This window comes from Syngnathus leptorhynchus, chromosome 18 (assembly GCF_054491065.1).
Source record: "Syngnathus leptorhynchus isolate UIUO chromosome 18, UIUO_Slep, whole genome shotgun sequence".
Taxonomy (NCBI): Eukaryota; Metazoa; Chordata; class Actinopteri; order Syngnathiformes; family Syngnathidae; genus Syngnathus; species Syngnathus leptorhynchus.
In genome coordinates this window covers 5,342,278-5,363,976 of record NC_141212.1, presented here as the reverse complement: position 1 = coordinate 5,363,976, position 21,699 = coordinate 5,342,278, and the positions used below count along the sequence as shown (strand labels likewise).

The window sequence follows — 21,699 nt, the reverse complement described above, 5'->3', positions numbered from 1 at the left end:
GACGTCACCAACACGAGGCGAAGAAAATCCAGGGCAGTAATTTTAAATTTAGCGTCAATACAAATCAACTACCCATTTATTTGAACTTGTCTGCATGGGGCATATGCATCCCTTCAAATGGAACGCATTAACGAATAAAACAAAACAATATTGACATGTAATTTTAATAATAAGAACAGGTAAGCCTCAATCACGACTGCACTCACCTGCACTATGAACGCGCGAGTCCACACAACATAATCGACCACTCTTGACATTCGGACATTCCTTTAAAACCTTTCGCTGCTATAGACATGATAAACATGTTATATAACAAACACTGGGCTTTTGCTTATGTTTCAAACCGCCGTCTCTTTGTTTTCACGGGCGTAACTTGGCTCCATGGCAACGAAACGCGGCAAATCCAACAGTGCAATGTGGGACGTACTTTTAAAAGGTCATATTAAGTTGCAAAAATACTCACACCCTGAGAAGCATTTGTGTAAAAAAAAAAAAAGACAATTGTAAATTGATTCAACTCTATAATAAAATAATATTTCTGCACGGTTAAGACCTGTTAACATAATACGTATTTCTAAAACTTCTAAAACTTTCAACATAATGCTTTTAGAGAAATACCCCTTCACATATGTCTCATCTTACATGGTCAAGCAATTTAGGTAGGATTACAGGTTCTAAGCATGGTCGCAATGTGATCACTTTACCCGCTCAAGATGTGACTTGTTTCCACTACAGTGCCGACTTGAGACGGATCTGTCATTTATTATTGAAAGCGTGAAGTACCTCTTGACCCCAATACAATACATTGTCCCGTAGAACCTCTATGTAATAGGTGCAGTACAGAAGAGTATGTTCATTTGATTCACAGAAGAGCAGACAACCTGTACTTCTATTTTTGACCGCAGGGTGTCACTGTTGTATGAAGAAAGACCCGTTACATTGTAACCCCGTTGATACGACTCCTAGATAGGATAGGACAAACTGAAAGTCTTGTTGGATTCATTTGAACTTGCTTTAGAGCCCCTTCGAGGTTATAGATATAAAAAAACTGAAGTAGCTTGAGAAGTTTGATGACGTTCTTATAACCGCTGTGCAAAATAGTGAACAGAACAGACAGTAACTCATTGGTCATTTGTGACTTTGACACGCATGTCCAAAATAATAATTGTACAATCAAAGCGGCAAAATCTGAAAAAAAAAAACATATTATCAGAGCCTCTGTAGTTTGTATCTTGTATTCAGAACACATATTACAAAACATACAAAAACATACAGTACCTTGCAAGGTGAAGTGGTAGCGCATAAAAATATTCCATGATAAATTGTTTTGAAAAATATTTACATTCCTTCAAGAGTGTACAATTCTTTGGAAAAAGATGCCATTCTCGTCAATGACATGGGGATGTGTCTATTAAATCATTCATTGGTAACAGAATAATGCATTGATTGAAATGAATATTTGTACAGCATTTTACCCAACTTATTTATGAAAAACAATTATGAAGGCATTGCTGATCGTTCTCAATAGAACGCAAAAACTCTTTCCTTTGTCTCATCCTGCAGCCTCCGACACATGAATTGTGGACATTACTTTTGCTTTTCCTGCAAAGAATAGTGGTCTTAATCTGTCACACTCCCACTTATTTCCCTCCGCATTTTTCCAGGACAGTTGGCTTCTTGCATCGTGGTTCTCGGAATCTATTTGTGGTCAAATCGAAAACGTCAGCACAAAAACAATAGCGATCATTTGATAGAAAAATGTCTGAACATGGCAAAAACCTGCGCAAATTTTATTGTGGGGATGGATAACAGACACAAAGAACCACCATGTTGTTATTGATTCTCCCCCCGCCCTTTCATTAATAAGGCACCTGAGGGCTATAATACCACAAATTAATATTGCAGTTTTGGCAAGAAATATGAATTTAACCAAGAAGCTACTTTTGTAATTGATAACAAGATATCAATTGAAAAAAAAAAAAAGTGTCTCAAAGCTGTGAAGCAGGAATAATTGGTTCAAAAGTGAAAGCATTTTTATTTATGTTTGATGACTCAAGTTCAAATAATGCAATTCCCTGAAAGAACCTTTTGTATGCTCTCAAGAGACCCAATTCAGTCTCCATAACTGCCTGGTTGCGTTGTCTTTACACAAACAAACAAAAAGAGTCCATGCTCTAAAAAATGTCACCAGTGTTCATCCAATCAGATGTTCTCATAGAGTAACATCCCACTGAAGATGGTCAAAGGTTCTGATGAGTATGCCAGCTTGCCGGTGACCAGGTCGATACAGACCGTATCCCCCGCCTCCATAGGCAGGATGATGTTAAAGACTGCCAGAGCTCCTGGGATGTGTTTTGCTTCCGCCATGGGCTTTTCAAGGCCTTCAGGCTGATATCCTGCTGAGTCAACTCGAGCCACACCAGTGTTGGATTTGGACAATACTGCCTCAATCTTCACATTCTTATGGCCGGTTAGGATTCCACTGAAAAAGTACCTCCCTCTCACTGGAGCTGTGAAATAACCTGCGGGACAAAACAAAAATGATATCCAACACCATTTTCTAAATTTTAAAGCATTTTTTGATTTTATTTGGGTTGACTTTAGATGTTCCACTGTAGTGGAGTCCCCTTCAAAATGAAACAATTATTCAAACCTGTTCTGGGGTTATAGACGTTCTTTTCATTGACAAATACTTCGTTGAACACGATGGTTCCGACACCTCTCATCGGCCTGGTGAGTGCTGCAGAGAACGAAAGTCGTGGCACATGGGCATCAGACCCTGCGAGACCTGATGGTGGGCAGACAGGAATCAGGAGTTAAAACAGATGAAACAGTAATGGGAGCTTTCATGTGATGTTTACTTAGAACGACACGAACCCTGTTCACCTCTGAGACCTGGAAAATGAGATGAAAAACAAAAACAGCGAGTTACTACTTCAGGCTCCTATTAACGCAAACCATTTAACTTACAAATTATTGTATGTGTAGTCTACTGCACAAAGGATCATGACAATTTGGTTATCTACCTGGGGGTCCAGCTGGTCCTTGTTTGCCCTGTTCACCCTGAGCCCCCACCTTTCCTTGGGGTCCCATAACTCCCTGGGGTCCAGGCTGCCCTCGCTCACCTTTGGGGCCCGGTAGACCAGGTGGACCTAGGGCGGAAGAGCAAGTACTATACTAAAATGGTGGCATGGCAGCACAAAATACCTTAATAGAGAACCTTCAAATTGCTAACATTTAGTGTAATAATCAGTAATACTCCCTTGCAAATAATGATTGCTAGCAACATAGCAACCGTGGCTAGCTTTGGCAATTCATACTACCAATGGAGCAACTGTGGCTAACTTCTACACTTCTAGTGCTAGCTTAATATTGCTAGCGCTGCTTATTTGTTGAAGCAGGATATGCATTCTGGGGGACCTTATCACAAATATGCACTTTCGCATCCCATTATGAATCGCCCGTTAGTCACAGGCGCCTCTTTGGCCAGAGAATCAAGGCGGGGAGGAAATAGTAAAGTCTACATTTAAAATCTTGCTACACCCACTTGAAGTGAAAGAAGACAATCCCTCCTCTGAACATCTTTACTGATAAACGATGGCTCCAAGGAGATTTTTGAAACTGTCTACTATGAAACTATGCAAAATAAATTGTGAGCTTTGACCTGATGGGCTTAAGTAGTTACCCTGATGTTTACTAAACTCCTATTTAACACACTGCAGACTTTATAGCCTCTTAAGTGAATGCTTGACAGGCCAGATTCTTTCTTTGGTGTATTTCTTTTTATATTCTGACTTCCTCCCATTAACCAGGCTTTATATCTTGTCCAAATGTCACATCCCATGCTCTGCATTCTTTTGAGTCTTACCCATGAAATCCTGTCGTATGAAATCATGAAACTCCTTCGCCAAATCTAGCAGAGATGAGTTCAGCCTGTGGATTTTGGAGTGGACCTTCTCAAGCTGGACATTCTGGATATTGTCAATTACATGTCCTTGAGATCTGACTGTTACATTGAGTCCATTGACACAGCTCCACAATCCAGACACATGTTGGTTCAAGCCCTCCTTGATCCTCTGCAAACTATCCGAAAAAGAGTCGAAGCGTCCGCACAGTCCTTCAAGTTTGGCAAAACGACGTTCGAGGCCATCGTTTGCCCGTCGACACTCCCCGACTTCCGTCACATAGTTACTCCTGATGACTTCGATGTCTTTTCCAAGGTTGCCGAATCGACTGCTTGAGTCATCCTCATGCTCGGCCAGATCATCCTTTAAATTGTCCACCTTTAATAGAGAACAGACATACTAAGACTGTGGCTTCTGGATGATACATAGTCCATTATTTGATGATACCTTCGAGACGAATCTCAAAGCCAAAACAACTGTTACAGTTCATAAAGAAAAACATGTTTCAGTCCATACTCTTCAATTAAATAACACATAAAACATCCTTGCAGCTTTAGCCATAAATGGTAGCCGTGTGGCCCATTCTCAAAGGCTATTTAAAGTTTAATAAAACAGTGGTTCATCACAAGAATGATTTAGGTCTTACAGTACAAATTCTGACTCAGCAATGCTTTGCCAGTCCATAAGATTTAGTCCAAACTTAAGTAACAGCAGATTGTTTTAATGCTTTGAATTGGTCCTTGGCATTAACTTAAATTATATTTTGATCCTGTAATAATCGACAAGTATAGTCAAACTGTCAGTTTATTACCAATTCTTACCTCTGTATGGATCCTGTTGTTATTATCCGTCAGATCATCTAGTGTGTACCCATGTGTCCGTATGCTCGTATCCATGTTCTTCAGAGTGTCATTAATAGAGTGGAATGTGTCCATGACCTTAGATAGCTCTCCTTGGATAGACTTCAGATCCCCTCCTAATCTTCCATTGTGGTCAGTGTGACCGTCTAAACGATTCCTCACATCATTGATGTTGATTTGACACTGTTCACTGCGCTTCTCTACTTCCTCTCTGAGTCGCCCTACTTCTTCTTGGAGGTTTGAGCACACCTGAGAGCACATTGCTTCTCCCGAATCCATTTTCCTGCGTAGATCGTTCAGTTCTTTCTGACACGTGTTGAGGCCCGTTGTGGTGGAGTTGGCCAGCAAACGTAAATCTTCCTCCACACTGCTGCAAACAAAACAGTCTTCCCAATCCTGGCTTAGTGTTTCAACTTGCGAGACTATCTTGTTGAAGTTAGCACCATCCTTGCCTGTCACGGCAATTATCTTTTTGACATCATCTGTTAAATTAATAATCCTGTCTACCAGTGAGTCACCTGACACAGACAAATCATTTAATCTTGTGTTAAACTTCTGGATTTCCCCTTGGTTAGCCACAACTCTCCATTCTAAGGTTTTTACCGTGTCTTCAGTTTTATGGTCTTTTCCGTTGCTCCCGCAAGTGTCATTGCACATTTTTTTAGTTTCTATTAAACTTCTGTCCAAAAATGTTGTGACATTCTCTATCTGGCTTAAACGCCGACTGTGGTCAGTTACGGTGTCTCCAAGAACGGCCACATCGAGCTCTAGTTTTCCGATTTTGAAGCTATGATCATCCAACTGAGTCAGGACCATGTTCCGGAGCTGCGTGACATCTCTTTGGACACTGTCCTTTAGATTGTTGTTTGTGTTTGTACACCTTTGTTCTGTTTTTCTCACGGTGTTGTTCACCCTCTTCTCTAACTCTCTGAGTCTGACATTCATCCTGTCTTCTGTCACCCTTCCCTTTCCTCCTACACTTCCAGACAACTCCTTATCCAGTCGCCCTTTAATGGTGTCGCACTTGCTGGAAGTGGAGGTGACGTGGACATCCAGATCTGTCAATCTCTTCTCCAGCTCAGTTACTGTGTTGCAGCACGTCTGGGACTGTTCAGCCTCACTTTTAACGATTTGAAGGCTCTGTCGAAAATGTTGGTCCATGGAATTGATCAACTTCTCCAGGGATCGAATTCTTTCTCTGTCCTGTTCTTGCTGCTTTCTCAGATCTTCCACGCCAGTCTGAATACAAGAAAATGAGAGGATCTGTTATTTCTGTTGTCACTGTTTTGACTTTCATCATTTTTTCTTTAGGGAATTCTGCTTCATGTCACACTGTACAATATATAAAAAGAGCTAAATTACAGTAAGGGCAAGCTAACCTTAGCACTGGTTTCACTAAGCACCAAGAAGACTGCGGAACTATTCCAAAAATAGCTCTCGAGTGATAAGACATTGTGGTTTCCTAGGAATGTTGTAGGAGGGATAATTTGAACATTTATATTCTGTACTTGCAAAGATTTATCAAAATAAAGTGTTGATGACTCTGCCAGAATAAAGAATGGCCAACAGTGATTTATGTCACACATATGGTCTGTATAGTTTTCCACAGGAAACGCAATAATAGTGATAGAACTGTGCTATTCACTAAAAGAAATTCTGTTACTTTTTTAGGGTCAAATTGATTTCATTACCTCTAAAACTCAAACTTGCGAGTGGCACTCACAGGCAATTAACAGGCCTTTCGGTGAAGAACCGTGAAAGGTGAATGAGGGCAAAAGTGACTCAATGTTTATGGAAAGGAAAGTTATGACTTTAAATGGGTTTTTGCAGTCATCCTCACCCTCTGGGGAAAATGATAGCAGATCTTGATAATAGTTCTAAACACTACCTGATACCAGAACAAGTACTAATACTGCAGCAGAGAGGCACCTGGATCAATAAGCAGGTTCTAAAAAAAAAACCCATCTGATGTTAATCTGATCCTGGCATTTATTTATGTAGAGTCCATCAGGCTTCACCTGGCAGGAAGAGCAGGACAGAGTCACCCTTCTCTCCAGCTCTGTCAGGATTTGTTCCTTGAGTGTGTTCAGCTGGTTCCCCCGATGTCCTCCTCCTACAGCAGTTCCATCCAGGTCGTTACCCCCTCCGTTCTCTAAGTGGTTGTTGATGTTAAGCAGGGTCTGATCATGGACCTGAACAAACATAGCAAATCATCAAGTTTATGCTTTGCATTAAATATTCAGTGTCCTCTGCTCCCCGCCAAAAGCTTTGACATGATTTCAGACATCTTGACAATGACATCTATAAAGCTGAAGTATATAGTGGAGTTTGAAGGTATTTCAATTTTCCAGACTTTGAAATATTCCAACATTTTTTTTTTTTTTTACTACCTGTGTCCTATTATACAGATGATCCAGCTTGGTGTGGATGTTGTTGATGGTTTCCTTCATGTGTGGTTGGGCAGAATCGGCTGGCACAATCGCTCCGTTTAGAACTGAACTATACAGGACAACAGTTGACATTACTTCCCTTTACATGAATGAAATGGATAAAAAAAAAAACATTTACATACAATTTTTTGTTTAGATCATTAATGGAGGTCTGTAGGTTGTGAAGGTCTCTGGTAAGGCCATTGATTGTTTCTTCCAGCTGTTTGACTTTTTCATTGTCACCTGCGTACAAAGAAAAAGTAAAACAGATATTTGAAGTCTGGTTACATATTACTCCAAAAAATGTTTGTAAGATCATGGTGAGCCAGGACGTAATTTTGAACTTGAGATTGTGTGGTTTTGGCTGCGTCCAAATGTTGTTTGGCTATGTGTGATGGTTTCCAGTGGTTTTGATAATAGGCCAGAGGAAATGGAAAGTATTTCATCATGTCTATGCAAAACAAAAGGGTGCGTCATAAACCACAGCACTAAATTCACAATTATACTACTTGATTACTGATTTTTAAAGGACACTTAACCCTTGCTATCCATCCATCCCTCCCTATCCAAATAACGTTACATATTTGCCGTGATTTGTTTTGATGACTGATTTTACACAAGTGTGACATCATGCAGCTCATTACCATTTCCACTCTGTCCGCCGCCATGTGTGTGGCCTGTCTGTGTGACATGAGGTCGGCCGCCGTTGCCTGGCCCCTCGTGACAGTCCTCCCCCGAGTATCCATGGCAACATTTCCACTCCATTTCTGTCACCATCTTATAAGCCACCTTGTACCTTGGCCTCCTGTATGTCCGGTACCTGAGAAAAAAAATGCATGTGAAATGTTAATATTGTTGCCAATGTGCTTTAAAGGGAGAGATTTTGTTACACCTGTAGTTAAGTCATGGTATTCTGATTAATATTAGGTTTGTGGAGTAAGATTTGACTTTGCGGGCCACATTAAATAAAGTGCCGGGCCGTATCTGGCCCCTGGGCCTTGAGTTTGAAACCTATGCATTAGGTTGTGATTGGACCTTAAAGAAGAAAACATCAGCAATCCATTTGAACCTTTAAGAGGATGACATCATTTTTAACAAGGAAATCATCCTCTTGCTCACCTTTGTTTTTCCCGATCCCTTCTTAGGGGAACCGATAAGTGTTTGGGTTGTGGCTAATAACAGCTCACTCCACCCATTTAAGCTACACATTGCATTTGAATAAGTTGAACTATGACTGTTGTTCCACATCATTAAACCAGACTGAATAATAAAAATAGCCAAGGTTATCTGGAGCAGAACAGTTCTGCGTTCTCCATAAAGATAACAAGTGGCACTGTTCCGAGTTCAGAGTTGTAAACATTGCCTGCTATTCCTGTTCTACTCTCCCCCAAAAAAATCTGCTATATTTAGCCATTACGAAAACTCAACGTCTCGCTATTAGGAGTAAGTCGAATGCTTATCTTGGCAAGTTCTCCCCCTCATTAATGTGTCATTCCAATTTGTGATTCAGGGTCATACATGTGTAAATAACCAGAGGCCATAATGAGCCCAGATTTGGACAGAAGTCACAAAAAAGATTTATGACACATCTTTCACTGTAATTGTTTAGCAGGTTGCTCCCTTTTTATACCTCTTCATAGGCGGCACTCAATGCATAGCACTTTGGAAAAGATCTTCATCTTCCAACTCTCTGCACCAAGAGCGTGAGAAAAAGGCATACGCTGTGCTCTCAGAGGAAATATAAAAAGAACTAGAGAGGTGGCGGGTGGAAGAACAATTACAAAACGAATAAGTTAGGAAGATTGTTTTCCAGTGTGCTCGACAAGATGGTGATGGTCGAATGGATGAAGCCCCTGTCTGCTCCATTCTTGTCATAGCTCAGGGTTAGGCAGATGATTTAGGCAGGCACAAAGATCAACTTACGAAGCCAGTGTCCATAGCAACGTGGTTATTACTTTAATAGAACAAAAACATCAGGAGAGTTTGCCTAACATCCGTATTTGGAGAATATCATCAAATCCATCCCATCTATAGTCAATTTGTTCCTCGACTGAGGTCACCGGATATTCCCTGGTCAACACAGTAATGCATGTGTGGCTTTGAATACAGCACTTCATCAGTGAAATCAAACCCTTGTGGTATGAGCATGCACATTTTGGCAACATACCAGAATAACCACAAGTGAGCACCTCTCTAACCAGACGTTCTTGAAAGATGGCTCGGGAATAAAACAACGCTGAGTGAAATGAGTATCCTCAGACAGGAAGCGAGATGGAGCCAATAGACAAAATACAAGCCAGTGCAATAAAATCCAGGAAGTTAATGAGGAGATAGATAGTTGTTTGAGTGTGCTGAGAATACAGCGGAACACCCTTAAAGTCACACAAGTTGGAATTTTCAGGAAAAATGAGACTCTAAAGCAAACATTCCATTCACGCCTAAAGGTGAATGTGAAAACTAGAAATTCCCCCATGAAAGCTCAAAATCAGGAGTTTTTTTTCAGACAACTGAACAAAATATTCATTATTTTCTATATGTTCAAATCCTGCTTTTAAGATGGGAACAATTTTGTCTCTTGAAAAGACAATTTCTTGGTCTTATCATAAATTCCAATGCGAAAAAATTGGCATCTGTAATTACAGTCTTGACTACACGGCAAACTGATGAATAATTACTTTTGAAATCAGAGACTTGTCAAACTGTTCAACTTGTTTAAAAAGATGAAGAGTAGAAAAAAATGCTAGCAATATTTCTGTTTTTGAAAAGTAAAGACAATTTATAATTTTAGTAATGACACAAAGTCAATGCAAAATTTTTCTTAGCGGGCCATATAAAATGATGTGGCGGGCCGTATCTGGCCCCCTGGGCCTTGCGTTTGACACCGATGCTGTAATAGATGACTTGTTTGACTTTAAAGGTACCACTGTGTGCGCATGAGTGCGTTTGTGTGTCTTGTGTGTGTATGAGTAATAGGTACTCACGCCACTCGAGGACACTGGCCCCAGGTACAGCGTTGGTAGTCTGGTTTGATATATGTCTCCACGCCGTCCTCCATCACGCAGCTAACAGTGCGGGTCACCACATAAGCACACCAGTTCCTGTGATGTCACATACATAAACACACAAAAACACGTAGGCTGAAGGAAATGACAAATGATGAGTGGTCCTATTTACCATAAACGCAGTCAGACCTGATGACAAGGCAAATGGTTGTTTTCTAACAAAACAAGAATAAATTGAGATCAAATCTCAACCGTGATTATAATTTTCTACATTCAAGTCGACAACTAGTGAAAATGCCAGATCATATCACGATAACATCACAAATGTAACAATGGATTTCATTGTACGCTTTCTTCAGCAGACACAGGCGCAGAAGGGAACCTTAAGCATATTTTGGCTTCAGATGAGACTGGATTGGTTACATTCATTTCGCAACTCACTGGAACGCTATTCAATTCTTAGAACTACAGTCTGGCTTCGACCATCTTGCAAATCCATGCTGGTTTTGTAATATGAAGAGAAATATTGGGACACCTTGCCATAGCAAAACTATTCAAATGCTATTTTGAATTTGATTGAAGTAGTGCACTTACTATTTATTTTCTGTTGTATCAAATTTTCATTTCACTCACCTCCAGCTACGTTTTTTCTGAGCCAGCAATCTGCCACTTTGATTCTGGAATAATCAACGTTTGTCGCCTACCACAAACACAGCTGCCGCTCAACTTTGTTATCATGTTCTGTGGTTGGATTCTTTGTGTGTTTTTTGGACTTTCTTTGAGAGGGAGAAATTTCTCCATCAGGAGTTGAAATGGAACACAGACAAATGGAATAGGGAACATCTAAAATAAGACAGCTGTAATAAATCTCAAGTACTCTGTCTGGTCCCTCTGTAGTTCCACTGTGTTTTGGTCGTTGTGATTCAGTGAGCTGCCTCTGGCAATGTATTATCCCGTATTACGGACGCAGAAGCTCAGAGGCAGAAGATAAGCATCAAGTTTGCACCGTTATCCCGCTTGATGGAGAACAGACACTGACGTTCGTATAAATAATCACCTTTCCTTTCTCATTTTACAGATACGTGTCCATATATATGTATATATATATATAAACAGTCATGCAACTTTATCCATCTTTGGAGCGTTTACTATAGCACTGTTTTTGCTGACATTTATTTTTCCATCTTTCCATCAAGGCCCTTTAGAGCACAGGTGTCAAACATCTGGCCCGGGGGCCAGATATGGCCCGCCACATCATTTTATGTGGCCCGGGAAGACAAATTGTGCATCAAATTCGCATGTCATTACTAGAATTGCAAATTGTCTTCACTTTTAATATATATATTGTTTTAAATATTTGACCAGTTTTTACTCGTCTGATTTGTCAGTTTGTTTTGTAGCTTTTACTGTATATAATATGAGGTGACACCTCTGCTTTAGTGCAACCAAATTCACAAGAGGAGTATTTATTTGTAGGACGGTGATGAATGAATGCATTAAACTGGTGTGTCTGGCTTTGTGCACGTGTGTGTGTGTTTGTGTTGTGTGTGTCCTAGAAAGAACGTTTGTTTACGTGCACCCATGCAACTGTACTGGTTTGCTGCTTAACACCTTTGGCCTTATTCTCACTCTTAGAAGAGTGAGGTCAAGCATTCCGTACAGTAATCCACTAAAGCAACATTAATGCAAAAAGCTGGGAAAGAAAATCTGTCTGATGAAAGTCCTTGCAAAAAATCTTGGCGTCTATTCCACAAGTGTAAAAACGGAAAGTGGAAAGACGGTGAGGGCCAGCAAGGCCTTTTCTGCTGGCCTTAAGTATCGCAAGCACTGCCAGACTACATTTGCAGGTAAAACCTAAAAGTTTTGCATTTGCTCCATAAAACTGCACTAATTTATATCAAACAATCAATTCTCTTTATTTTGTAACATTATTCTTGGCTGCCAAAATTAATGGACAACAAATCGATTATCAAATTAATCGCCTTGTATTTTAATAATCAAGTAATCGTTTCTTAGTAATCCATTTCTTAACTAATAATTGTTCAAATCCTCAGTTTTTAGGCTCTCTAAACTAATAATTATCTTATTTCTCTGGTCCTTCATGAAATCAGAATGATTTATCTTTTGGATTAATCAAAATAAGACACTAGCAAACATCTGCTTTTAATTTAGAAAACAATGACCATCAAATCCTTCCTGTGTGATATTACTTAGCTGTTGTTTAGTTGTTTTGTTAACAAATAAATATGACCAAATATTCAAAAATAATTGGTTAATAAATAATAATGGGGGAGAAGTATTTTTTCAATGCACTTTAATGCAAATAAAATTGTATCTGATTACTTGATTGATCGACAGACTAATCAGTTCTGAAAATATTTGATAGTGACAGCCCTAATCTCATCAGGGTCATACATCTCCAAGATTTGTAACAATGACTGTTGATTTAGACAAACAAAACTCACAGTCTGAAGATACATTCTTTTAATTGGACAGTGAGAATATTTATACCTTTCATTAAAAAGTCTTGTCTCCTTTTTATGCATTCAAACAGCTCAATTGTGATCTGCGAAATGTCTCTCAGACAGACATCTTTTTTTATATTCACAAGGTCATAACTCAGCATGTGTCAAACAATTGCACCTGTCTGAGTATCTATAAAATCCACCTAGCTTGTTAAACAGCAGCCCGGCACTTTGACTGAGCACACCATGGCGCAGTCACAGTCTGACAAATCAACCCACACATAGCAGTCTCTCTTTTGGCGCCCCTTTTGCATGAAGAATTGTGGGTAAAGCCGAAACAGAGACACTGAAGGCAAGTGGGAGCGTAAATGAAATAGGAAAAAAAAACGGGAATGAGGCTTAATACTTAAACAAAGAAACGCCTAAGCGGTCCCTTTTGTTATAAGACCTTTCATTTGCCTTCAAGGAACGGCCTTGGAAAGCAACTTCAATGAACTCCTTTGGACCCTTGTGCCTCTATGGTTGAACTCTGACCTCAGGTCAAGCATCCCTCCAGTGTCGTTGTAAAGGTATATCCCTATACACACCGACATATACTCTTGAATGCACTCACTCATGCTTGAGCGATTGCATACGGGCGAACATAAAGGCAGAACACACATTCTTCCGATGTGACTGCAGTTCAAGAGTGCACAAACACACACGCACCATTCTCTGTTTGGATTTGTTCCAAAATGTAGGGACAGCGTGACTGAGTAAACGTTTCTTCGATTGTTTAGCCTGGCGGTCACTAAGATATACGGAGACGATCTATGATACCGTTATTTGCTTTAGCATTGTCCACACATGTATTGGGACATCTGTGGGGGAGGGGGGTAACTTTAACTTTAACCATTTATGGAAAAACTTACTTATAAATGCTAGTTTTGGTTGGGATGGTTCACTTTTTTGCAGAGGTCATATGACTTGGACTCGAGTCACTGATTTGATGACTTCCGGCTATTTGGTAAGGTAGTCTACGCTTGTAGAAATGAACTTTGTCGTGATGAACCAACGGTTAAGTTTGTGAATTTGTCAGATGAGCTATGCCTTACAGTGTATTTCCACCTCTCCCCTCAAAACTTGGTTTTAAAAAGTAGATGAGATTTTAGATTAACAAAAACAGGTCAAACTTATAGCGCAGGTGGTCTAACATGACTTTGGTAAAGTAGCTTGAGACTTGAAGGTTATGACTTGAGACTTGCCATATTTGTGACTTACTTTCAGTTACTTTCGTAAAGATAATCCAAACAACAACCCATATTGGAGTGATTGCTGGAAGCTTCTCCAATTCATTTACAATAGATGGAGCTGTAATGGATGCTTTTCCCACATTCGTACTCTCATACATAAGTGGATTTGTTAACTGACTTTATTTGCACAAAATCAAAGAGACTAAATTTGGATACTTTCCAAGGTTTGGCCAAGAACAGGAAAATCCTATTACACTCAAATTGCCTGGTAACATTGCAGTGCCTCCTGGTATGCTGTCCCTCTTGTCCAGTGGTCAGTAAAATAGCACACAACATTACACCGCGGTATTTATAGGTCGCGATTCAGAGATTAAAGCACTAACGCTTACAATGGTGAAGACTTCCGATACGTGAGCCCACTCACAGAGCAAAACGTTCGACACCAGTCGAATCAATCCACATCCAGTTCGAGAACTGTGTCAAATTGTCAATCAGCGTGCAAAATCTATACAGATTGTTGCTGTTGATTATTATCAGCTCCTTACTGGCCTCTAGTGGTACTCTAATGAGTCTACAAATTAAGCAGGCCTCCTCCAGATGGATTCAACCAGCCCCCCACAGTTCCACCCACACACTTCATCACCGTGACACTAACAAGAAGATGTCCAGTCCGACGCCTGCTGGACATCTTCACTTGATTCAAGCACCTAGTAGACGCAACTGTCAAAACACATCTTTTGAGTTCAAACAGATGTCAGCGGGTCAGTCTACATTGCATTCTTCTCTCTCATCTAAGTGTGCAAGTGGGTGTATTTTGTTCATAGTGACTCAGCCATGCAGATCCCCTCATGGCCTATTGGTTTCATGAAGAGGGGGCTGGCTAGTCTTTTCTGTGTCTCCTCCTTCCTTTTAGAACTTTTTTAACATCATGCCTACTTGTCTTCTACTAAATATTTTCCCAGACATTCTCCTTGCTTTTTTTCCAGTCTTCCTTTGGTCCTATCATAACCCCCCCACCCCTTCGGTTCTGCTTGGACTTCTGTATTCTGACTCACTCAGAATCAATGTTTATTTCGGCTTTGCTCATCTTTCAGGCGTCTCTATTTTAGTGCTTTACTTCCTTGGGCCGTATGCTAAACACTAACCACAGAAATGTTGTGTTTTCCAGATCTGATTTGGTTGATTTGAACTTTTCCTCCTGAAATACGATAACAGTTCAGATATTTTGCATTGTGACCGCAATTGGAATTCATCACAAAAGCAAATGCATGTGTTTTTACAATCCTAAAATTACGATTGGGCACTTGTCAACATTTTCATGTCTTGCTTGATTGATTGTGGAAAAGGAATCAATGTTTTTTTTTAATCTCTCTGGGAGCTCATGTGTCCTGTGAGATATATATATATATATCTATATCCCAACTGCTGTTCTTTAAATGCCACTGTCACACAAAGAAGAATAATACTGTCCAACATTAAGACTCACAGTGTGAGTGGGCAACTGGTGTCAGTTTCCCTTTCCATTCTCCATCTCCATTGTTTTCTCATTACATCACAAACATTTTACTCACCCTTTCAAGATCAATCCACACAGATTACTACGGACACTCAAAATGCAAGTTTGAGTCACAACATCGCCTGAAATACATATTTTGCAATTATGAAAGAAACTTCGAAGAGGCCAGAAAACTAACTAGCATCACTCAATGAATCAAAACAGAAGCAGTTGACTCCTGTGATGTTGAGAAAGAAACCTAATAGAAGCTCATATTGCAGGAGCACTTGTACACACAACACACACACACACATATACTAAGTGCAAACATATGGCAAGCATGAACACAGCTGTATGCCACATGTAACTCTGTAAACTGTCAGTCTTTTCGTTGCGGTTCATGTATACATTTTGTATGCACAAATACATACTTAGAGTGTAGCAGAATCCATGACCGCTTCAGCTAAAACCAATCAAGCCATTCATTCCATCTACAGACAAACACACAACAGGCTCCCGTCAGTCCCAAAACTTGAAGTCCTCACACAGAGCCTTTGGGAAACATGCTGATAAGTTACTACTGAACGGCAACAGCAAAACAAAAAGCATACGAGAGAGCTTAATGACGTGCCACAAGCGGGGGATTTGGTAGCCATTCGAAAATTGTAATGATTCTTGTCAAATTTAAACTGGAACTGTTAAGATAAACATTGAACTGAGTTGTTAGAAATCCAAACTATATTTGTGAACCCAGCAAACAGAAACAAAGCCATTCTTGAATAGTTCCCACTCACCCATACTTGTCGGTGTCTGTGGTGGGAGTTTCCAAATATACAAAGTAGATTTAACACGTGTGAAATATAAGCTAACCACAGTTAAATGTCAGGACTCTATTTTCATGATCAGCATGAATCCAAGCGACACGCAACATAAATCTGCAGAGGCGCTAGAGCAGGTGTTAGAAATTTTGTAGATGCATGGAAGTTAAACTAATATTTCTTTTTTTTTTTAAAGGGTGGTTTGCGCCATTGTGGGTGTAAACATTGGCTGGAAATCTAAGTGGGTCTTCTTATTCTGTTTCCACACACTCACATCTTCCATCCATCCATCCATCCATCCATCCATCCATCCATCCATCCATCCATCCATCCATCCATCCATCCATCCACTGCACACTCCATTTCATATAATCCATGTTTGAATTTCACCTTTCACCTCTTTGTAGCGTGTCATGTGCTTGTGTGGATTCACTCTTGGTACTCAATCAAAAAAAGAATACATATATCAATTTGAAGGCTACTCTCCATACCCCCGTCACATCAACAGGATAAGCAGTATAGAAAATTGATGATGTATTCATCAGCCCTGGAGATGAGTGATATAGTGATCTGTCTCACTTTTTACCTTAAGTCAGCAGGGTCAGACTCCAGCTTGCCCATAGTCCTGAACAGGATAAGCAATATTCACAATGGAGGGGAGATGGATGAATGGATGAATATTTCCTGAGAAAGTGACCCAGTCTGCTGGGTCATTTATACTCAACACAACTTTATCTCTAGATCACAAAAACCAAAGCTGTATCAAATAATAATAATAATAATTTTAGCCTCTGAAGTGGCACACATCGTGTGCAACTGATGAGAGAGAGAAGCAAGCTTGAAGTCTCCAATGACAATATGAGGGCGCCAGTATGGCCGGGAAGTTGAAATTGTAATCTCACAATCGCAGCGTGAATAATGACACTCACGTTTACTGTAAGCCAAGTATGAAAGTAAACAAACGAGGCAACTGTAGTTTTCTAACAGCTGATAGTTTGTGCAGTCACTCTAACAAAGGGGTCACTAATGTGACGCTGGCGGTCCCTCAAGAAATACATAAGTAGCCCACGTGCCTGTTCTAAAATTAGCACACCAGTCATAAAATGTTAATTGAATAATTAAGATTTTATTAGCACAGTCAGAAAGATAAATTGAATAATATTTTTGTTACTACATTTTAAATAGCTCAGTGATTCCCAACCACAATGCCACAGCTATGTCATGGGAAGTTTAACTTCATTGGTTCGAAAATAATTATTCATCTATTATTAAAAAAAATAAAAATCTTCCATGATAGTGATTTATAGTGAAAAACAATTAAATCCTCTTCCACAGGATAGAAAAAATAAATAACCTGGAGCCACCTGTTGCTATTGTATTGACAATAAATATTGATACAGCTTCAAGAGAGGGACAAACGATTAGGAACATATCTAAAATAAATACCAATACAAAACTTCATCAACATTTTAGTCATCATTTTATGGTAATCTCTATGAGAAATTTCTCATGATAATGATGGTGACGCAACTTCTTGCAGGTAACGCGCTTGTGAAACCGTCCAGCCACGCACATGCAATCGTTCTCAAGTACAACAAAACAATTTTAGGGTACACACACATTTTGCATGAATCTGATCCTACCTGTGTCTACTCGCCGCCCTCTGGCCACTAAGGACCCCCGGCTCCGCGTATCCAAGACCCCAAGAAATCCGTGCCAAAGCGAGCGCGATCAGGTAAAACAACATCTCCATCCTTGAGTCCAGTGTAGCAGCCTGTCAGTCTCTCTTCCTTGTAAAGTTAATCCAAAACAAAAACAAAAAAACACTCTGTCGTTATCGACAGCGGAATAACGATGACGTCATAAAATGAGAAGCGCTTCTGAAAATAGTCAAGTGCATTTTAAAACTTCTAACTGCTGTTCAATAGGTAGGATTGTTATAGTGTGGCGACTACTGCTCAGGCGCAGGGAAGCAAGAGGAAACTTTTGTGCGTCACTCTCTCTCTCTCTCTCTCTCTCTATCTCTCTATCTCTCTCTCTCTCTTTTTTTTTCTCTCCGTGGTCACGTGGGGTGTTTGACTGCGATCAGATTCATTAGCAGCATCACTTTCTATAAAATGTTGCCAAAACAACCCCCTCCTTCCATCAACAGAAAAATTATTTATGTTAAAGGCAAACACCAGGAGCACTGTACACGCAGTTCTACTAAATATTTGGCTATGTTTTAAACCCCCCCTCCCCCAGTCCCTTGCCAGCTACTCCAAGTCATTAAGGCTCACTCATTCACCACAACTGTTTTTACTGCATATGGAATTTATTTGCGTATACTTTGTTAATTTTGACATTGGAGTGTTTTTCTTCCCATTACATTACGAACTAAGAAATTCATTCAGTTGTAATTTTTTCTACAAGAGATAAATTACATGGAGTTTATTTGCCTATACGTTTAAGTACATTTATATCGGGAATTAATGCATCATGTCAGATTTTTCATCCAAATCAAATCATTCTCCATTTTATCTTTTTTATTTCAACTTCATATGCAACAAATTACTTTATAATCACAAAATAATGATCCATATTCTTTTTGATTCATGATTCATAGTCTTCAGCGGGCCACTCACGATTGATTTTATGACACAATGCTTCGAGCCAGTTTAAATTTAGGAATGTGGTCCATATATAAGGCGCACCGGACTATAAGGCGCACTGTCGGCCTTTGAGAAAATTTTAGGTTTTTAGGTGCGCCTTATAGTCCGGAAAATACGGTAATCATTTTTTTTGTTTGAAATCGCAAGTTTTTTCTGCTCTCTTTCATTGCTTATCTAAAATCTATTACTCATAAAAACAGTTTCCCTGCCTTTTGCACTGCATTTCAGTCTAAAAAAAGGAGGAGGACACATGCAAGCATAAACACATGCACGTAGTAGCACCTCCTTATCTTGCGGATAAGAAAGCTGTCTTCCGAGTGTGATTGATGCGGTTGTCCTTGCTGAAGCCGTGAGAGACTTTGGCTAAACCGTGGTTAACTCTTCATTTTATCCCACTGTCCACCTCCTTACTTTCATTATCAGAGTCCAAATTTAATACATATTCTCGAAACAACTTCCTCGGTTCCCTTCATAAAATAAACCACATGAGACCATTTCCCACTGCTGTTTCCCATTCATCTACCACGTTCCAATTTACGAGATGAATTACACTACCCTCACACTTAGTTCATCTCCCTGAGAACTTTATCTTTGACTCAGTTTTCCTTTGCTTTGTCAGTAATCCATGCTTATTCTATTTCTTTATAACTATCTTTGGTGAGAATCTTTGTAGGCAGTTGTTTACTCTGAGTACAGTTACGTAACGCGTTGCAAACTGCGCAACCTTCTGCGATTAAGGAGGAACGACCTGCTCGGCAGTCCTCCCCGTCGACCCGCTAATGAGATCAGTTGCTCTGTCACAGACACAGTGACTCCCCTCTCGGAGTTTTGCCAGGTTCGCTGAGGAGGATGAGGCCTTTTTTACACAAACATGTAGCAGGTAGCCCGGGTGATGTAAAGCAGAAGCGGTTAAAACTCGAGTCGGTTCTATAAATTGAACGGTGCGGAGATGTCAAGCCGTCAGGTTGTCCTGTTCTATGCAAATAGAATCGAACTGGCGGCTGAAAACAAAACCTGCATTTCAAGGGCTCATATAAAATGGTGCTTTAGTATTCAGTAAATCCTGCCAGATATGAAATTGTCCAACCCAACAGAGATAATTCACCCAAGTTTAGAGTTAAAAATGGTTTGTTGTTCTTTTTAAAAAAATATATACACGCAGATCGAGATAAAAAATATATGACTCGTGTACAGATATGAACTTTAAGGCCTGCTAACTCAAACATCATAAATTTGGTTAACAATATTAATAGGGCCTTCAAAACTGACACAGGCGGAGCACTGGTAAGAAACATTTATCTGGTAATTTGACCTCACTTGTTTGACAATCTTTGGTCACACATTTACTAAAAGCTTTTGGACTGTCATAGAAGAATAATTCCTGAAGGTTTGAAGAACATTGTTTGACATTTGTGATCTCTCGAGCACTGTCAAGAAAACTTCTATCTTGTATAAATAAAACCTCAATTCCAATGAAGTTCTGACATTGTGTAATATGTAAAAACAGAATACAATGTTGTGCGTATAAGAGTTTCTAATGTATATAAATAATTAAGAATTAAAATAAAAAATAAATAAAAATAAATGAAAAATAATTTCACAAATAGATTCCCCGCTACTCATTGCACTCAATAGTTAAAAAACAATTCTGCACAACTTGTGTGATCTGTTGGATGCCGGTGGCGCCAAAGTTCATTTGAAGTAACAAAAAAAAAAGAACTCTGATAAGGGCAGACAAAACAACAAAAACCTGAAACTCAGGAGGTGTCGGGGATGTTTGAAGATAAAGAGCAAAATCAGACGATCCAACAAGATTGGGCAGAAGACTAAATACTGTGTATTTAAGAGACTAGTTAATATCTGGGTAGAATATGGGGGCAATATGAAATACACAAAAACAGGTGAAACTCCTAATCCTAAAAAATAATTTTGCAAAATAAAACCCAATGCAAAGTCATATAACATCTCTGTGCCATGCTAGCATCAAAATACCTAAAGATCAAAATGATTGGCACACTTCACACCCGCATTTACTTCTTTGGTTGAAATTACTCTTTTTGAGAGTGCAACACTGACAGCCAGCCGGGCCAGAATTTTCTTACTGCGATGACCGAAGCAATGTTGTCTGATTCGTAGCCTCGTCTTAATCGTGTCTCAATTTCCTTGAATCTCGCAGCACTATGATTTTACACACATGGGTAATATTTACTTAAGAATGACATTTTTTCCCGATTAGCAGTTTGTGCTTTTGGACTTGTCAACTACATAACATTCATTGGCTTGTGTTTCTGGACTCTTGACCAAAGCCCCTTGGGAAGATTAACATTCCTCTGGGAGGGGACCACTGTATCTGTGTGCTTATAAATAGGCGGATTATACGATACACAATCAAACAGCAAGTCGCCATGCTATCGCTACATAATATTTGTTGTTGACGGCTTTATTTATCTTTTCTCTTGAATTTTATCATACGACTATTGTTCCCATTGTACCCCATTCCTTTCTCTATCCACTCCCACCGTTTCCGTTGCAACCTTTATCTCGACCTTTTGTGTCTGAGTGTCGTGTTTGAGCGGCGCATGTTTCCGATGCTTTGCATCTGCCGTGTTGACATTCTTGTGAGGCCTGGCCCGCATTTCACATTTGCACAGGTCAGGCCGTTTTGTTTGCGTTAACTATTATGGGAGACCCCCAGTTGTTATTTCGCACTTTGGAGGAACTTTTCAAAATGCCTATGCTGGTGTGGTATGCTGTGTTGTTCAAAAAAAAAAAAAAAGACTGCAAGTTCATGGGAGGTATCTTTGCTGTGTAGTTAAGCCAAGCTTCTGTCAAGCTTTTGGAC

The 21,699-nt window shown here is 39.7% G+C and overlaps 1 protein-coding gene across 1 annotated transcript; it reads right to left on the bottom strand.

Annotated features, from left to right (window-relative positions):
- Positions 1-1,219: 1,219 nt before the first annotated feature.
- emilin1a (elastin microfibril interfacer 1a) lies at positions 1,220-18,150 on the bottom strand. The gene is made up of 12 exons (XM_085938049.1): positions 17,850-18,150; positions 10,176-10,292; positions 7,839-8,014; positions 7,338-7,437; positions 7,156-7,264; positions 6,784-6,957; positions 4,727-6,004; positions 3,869-4,283; positions 3,027-3,152; positions 2,878-2,895; positions 2,654-2,788; positions 1,220-2,522 (listed from the first exon to the last, which is right to left on the bottom strand). The coding sequence occupies exons 1-12, from the start codon at positions 17,957-17,959 to the stop codon at positions 2,203-2,205; spliced, it is 3,078 nt and encodes a 1,025-aa protein (XP_085794175.1). The 5' UTR covers positions 17,960-18,150; the 3' UTR covers positions 1,220-2,202.
- Positions 18,151-21,699: the final 3,549 nt, after the last annotated feature.

Excerpts from the sequence above, each read along its gene's own strand:
- emilin1a (XM_085938049.1), bottom strand. The coding sequence starts at position 17,959 with ATGGAGATGTTGTTTTACCTGATCGCGCTCGCTTTGGCACGGATTTCT. Across the intron at positions 6,958-7,155 it reads ATCTGTATAATAGGACACAG|GTCCATGATCAGACCCTGCT; the intron begins GTAGTAAAAAAA and ends ATGTTTGTTCAG. Across the intron at positions 6,005-6,783 it reads TGTCCTGCTCTTCCTGCCAG|ACTGGCGTGGAAGATCTGAG; the intron begins GTGAAGCCTGAT and ends TCTTGTATTCAG.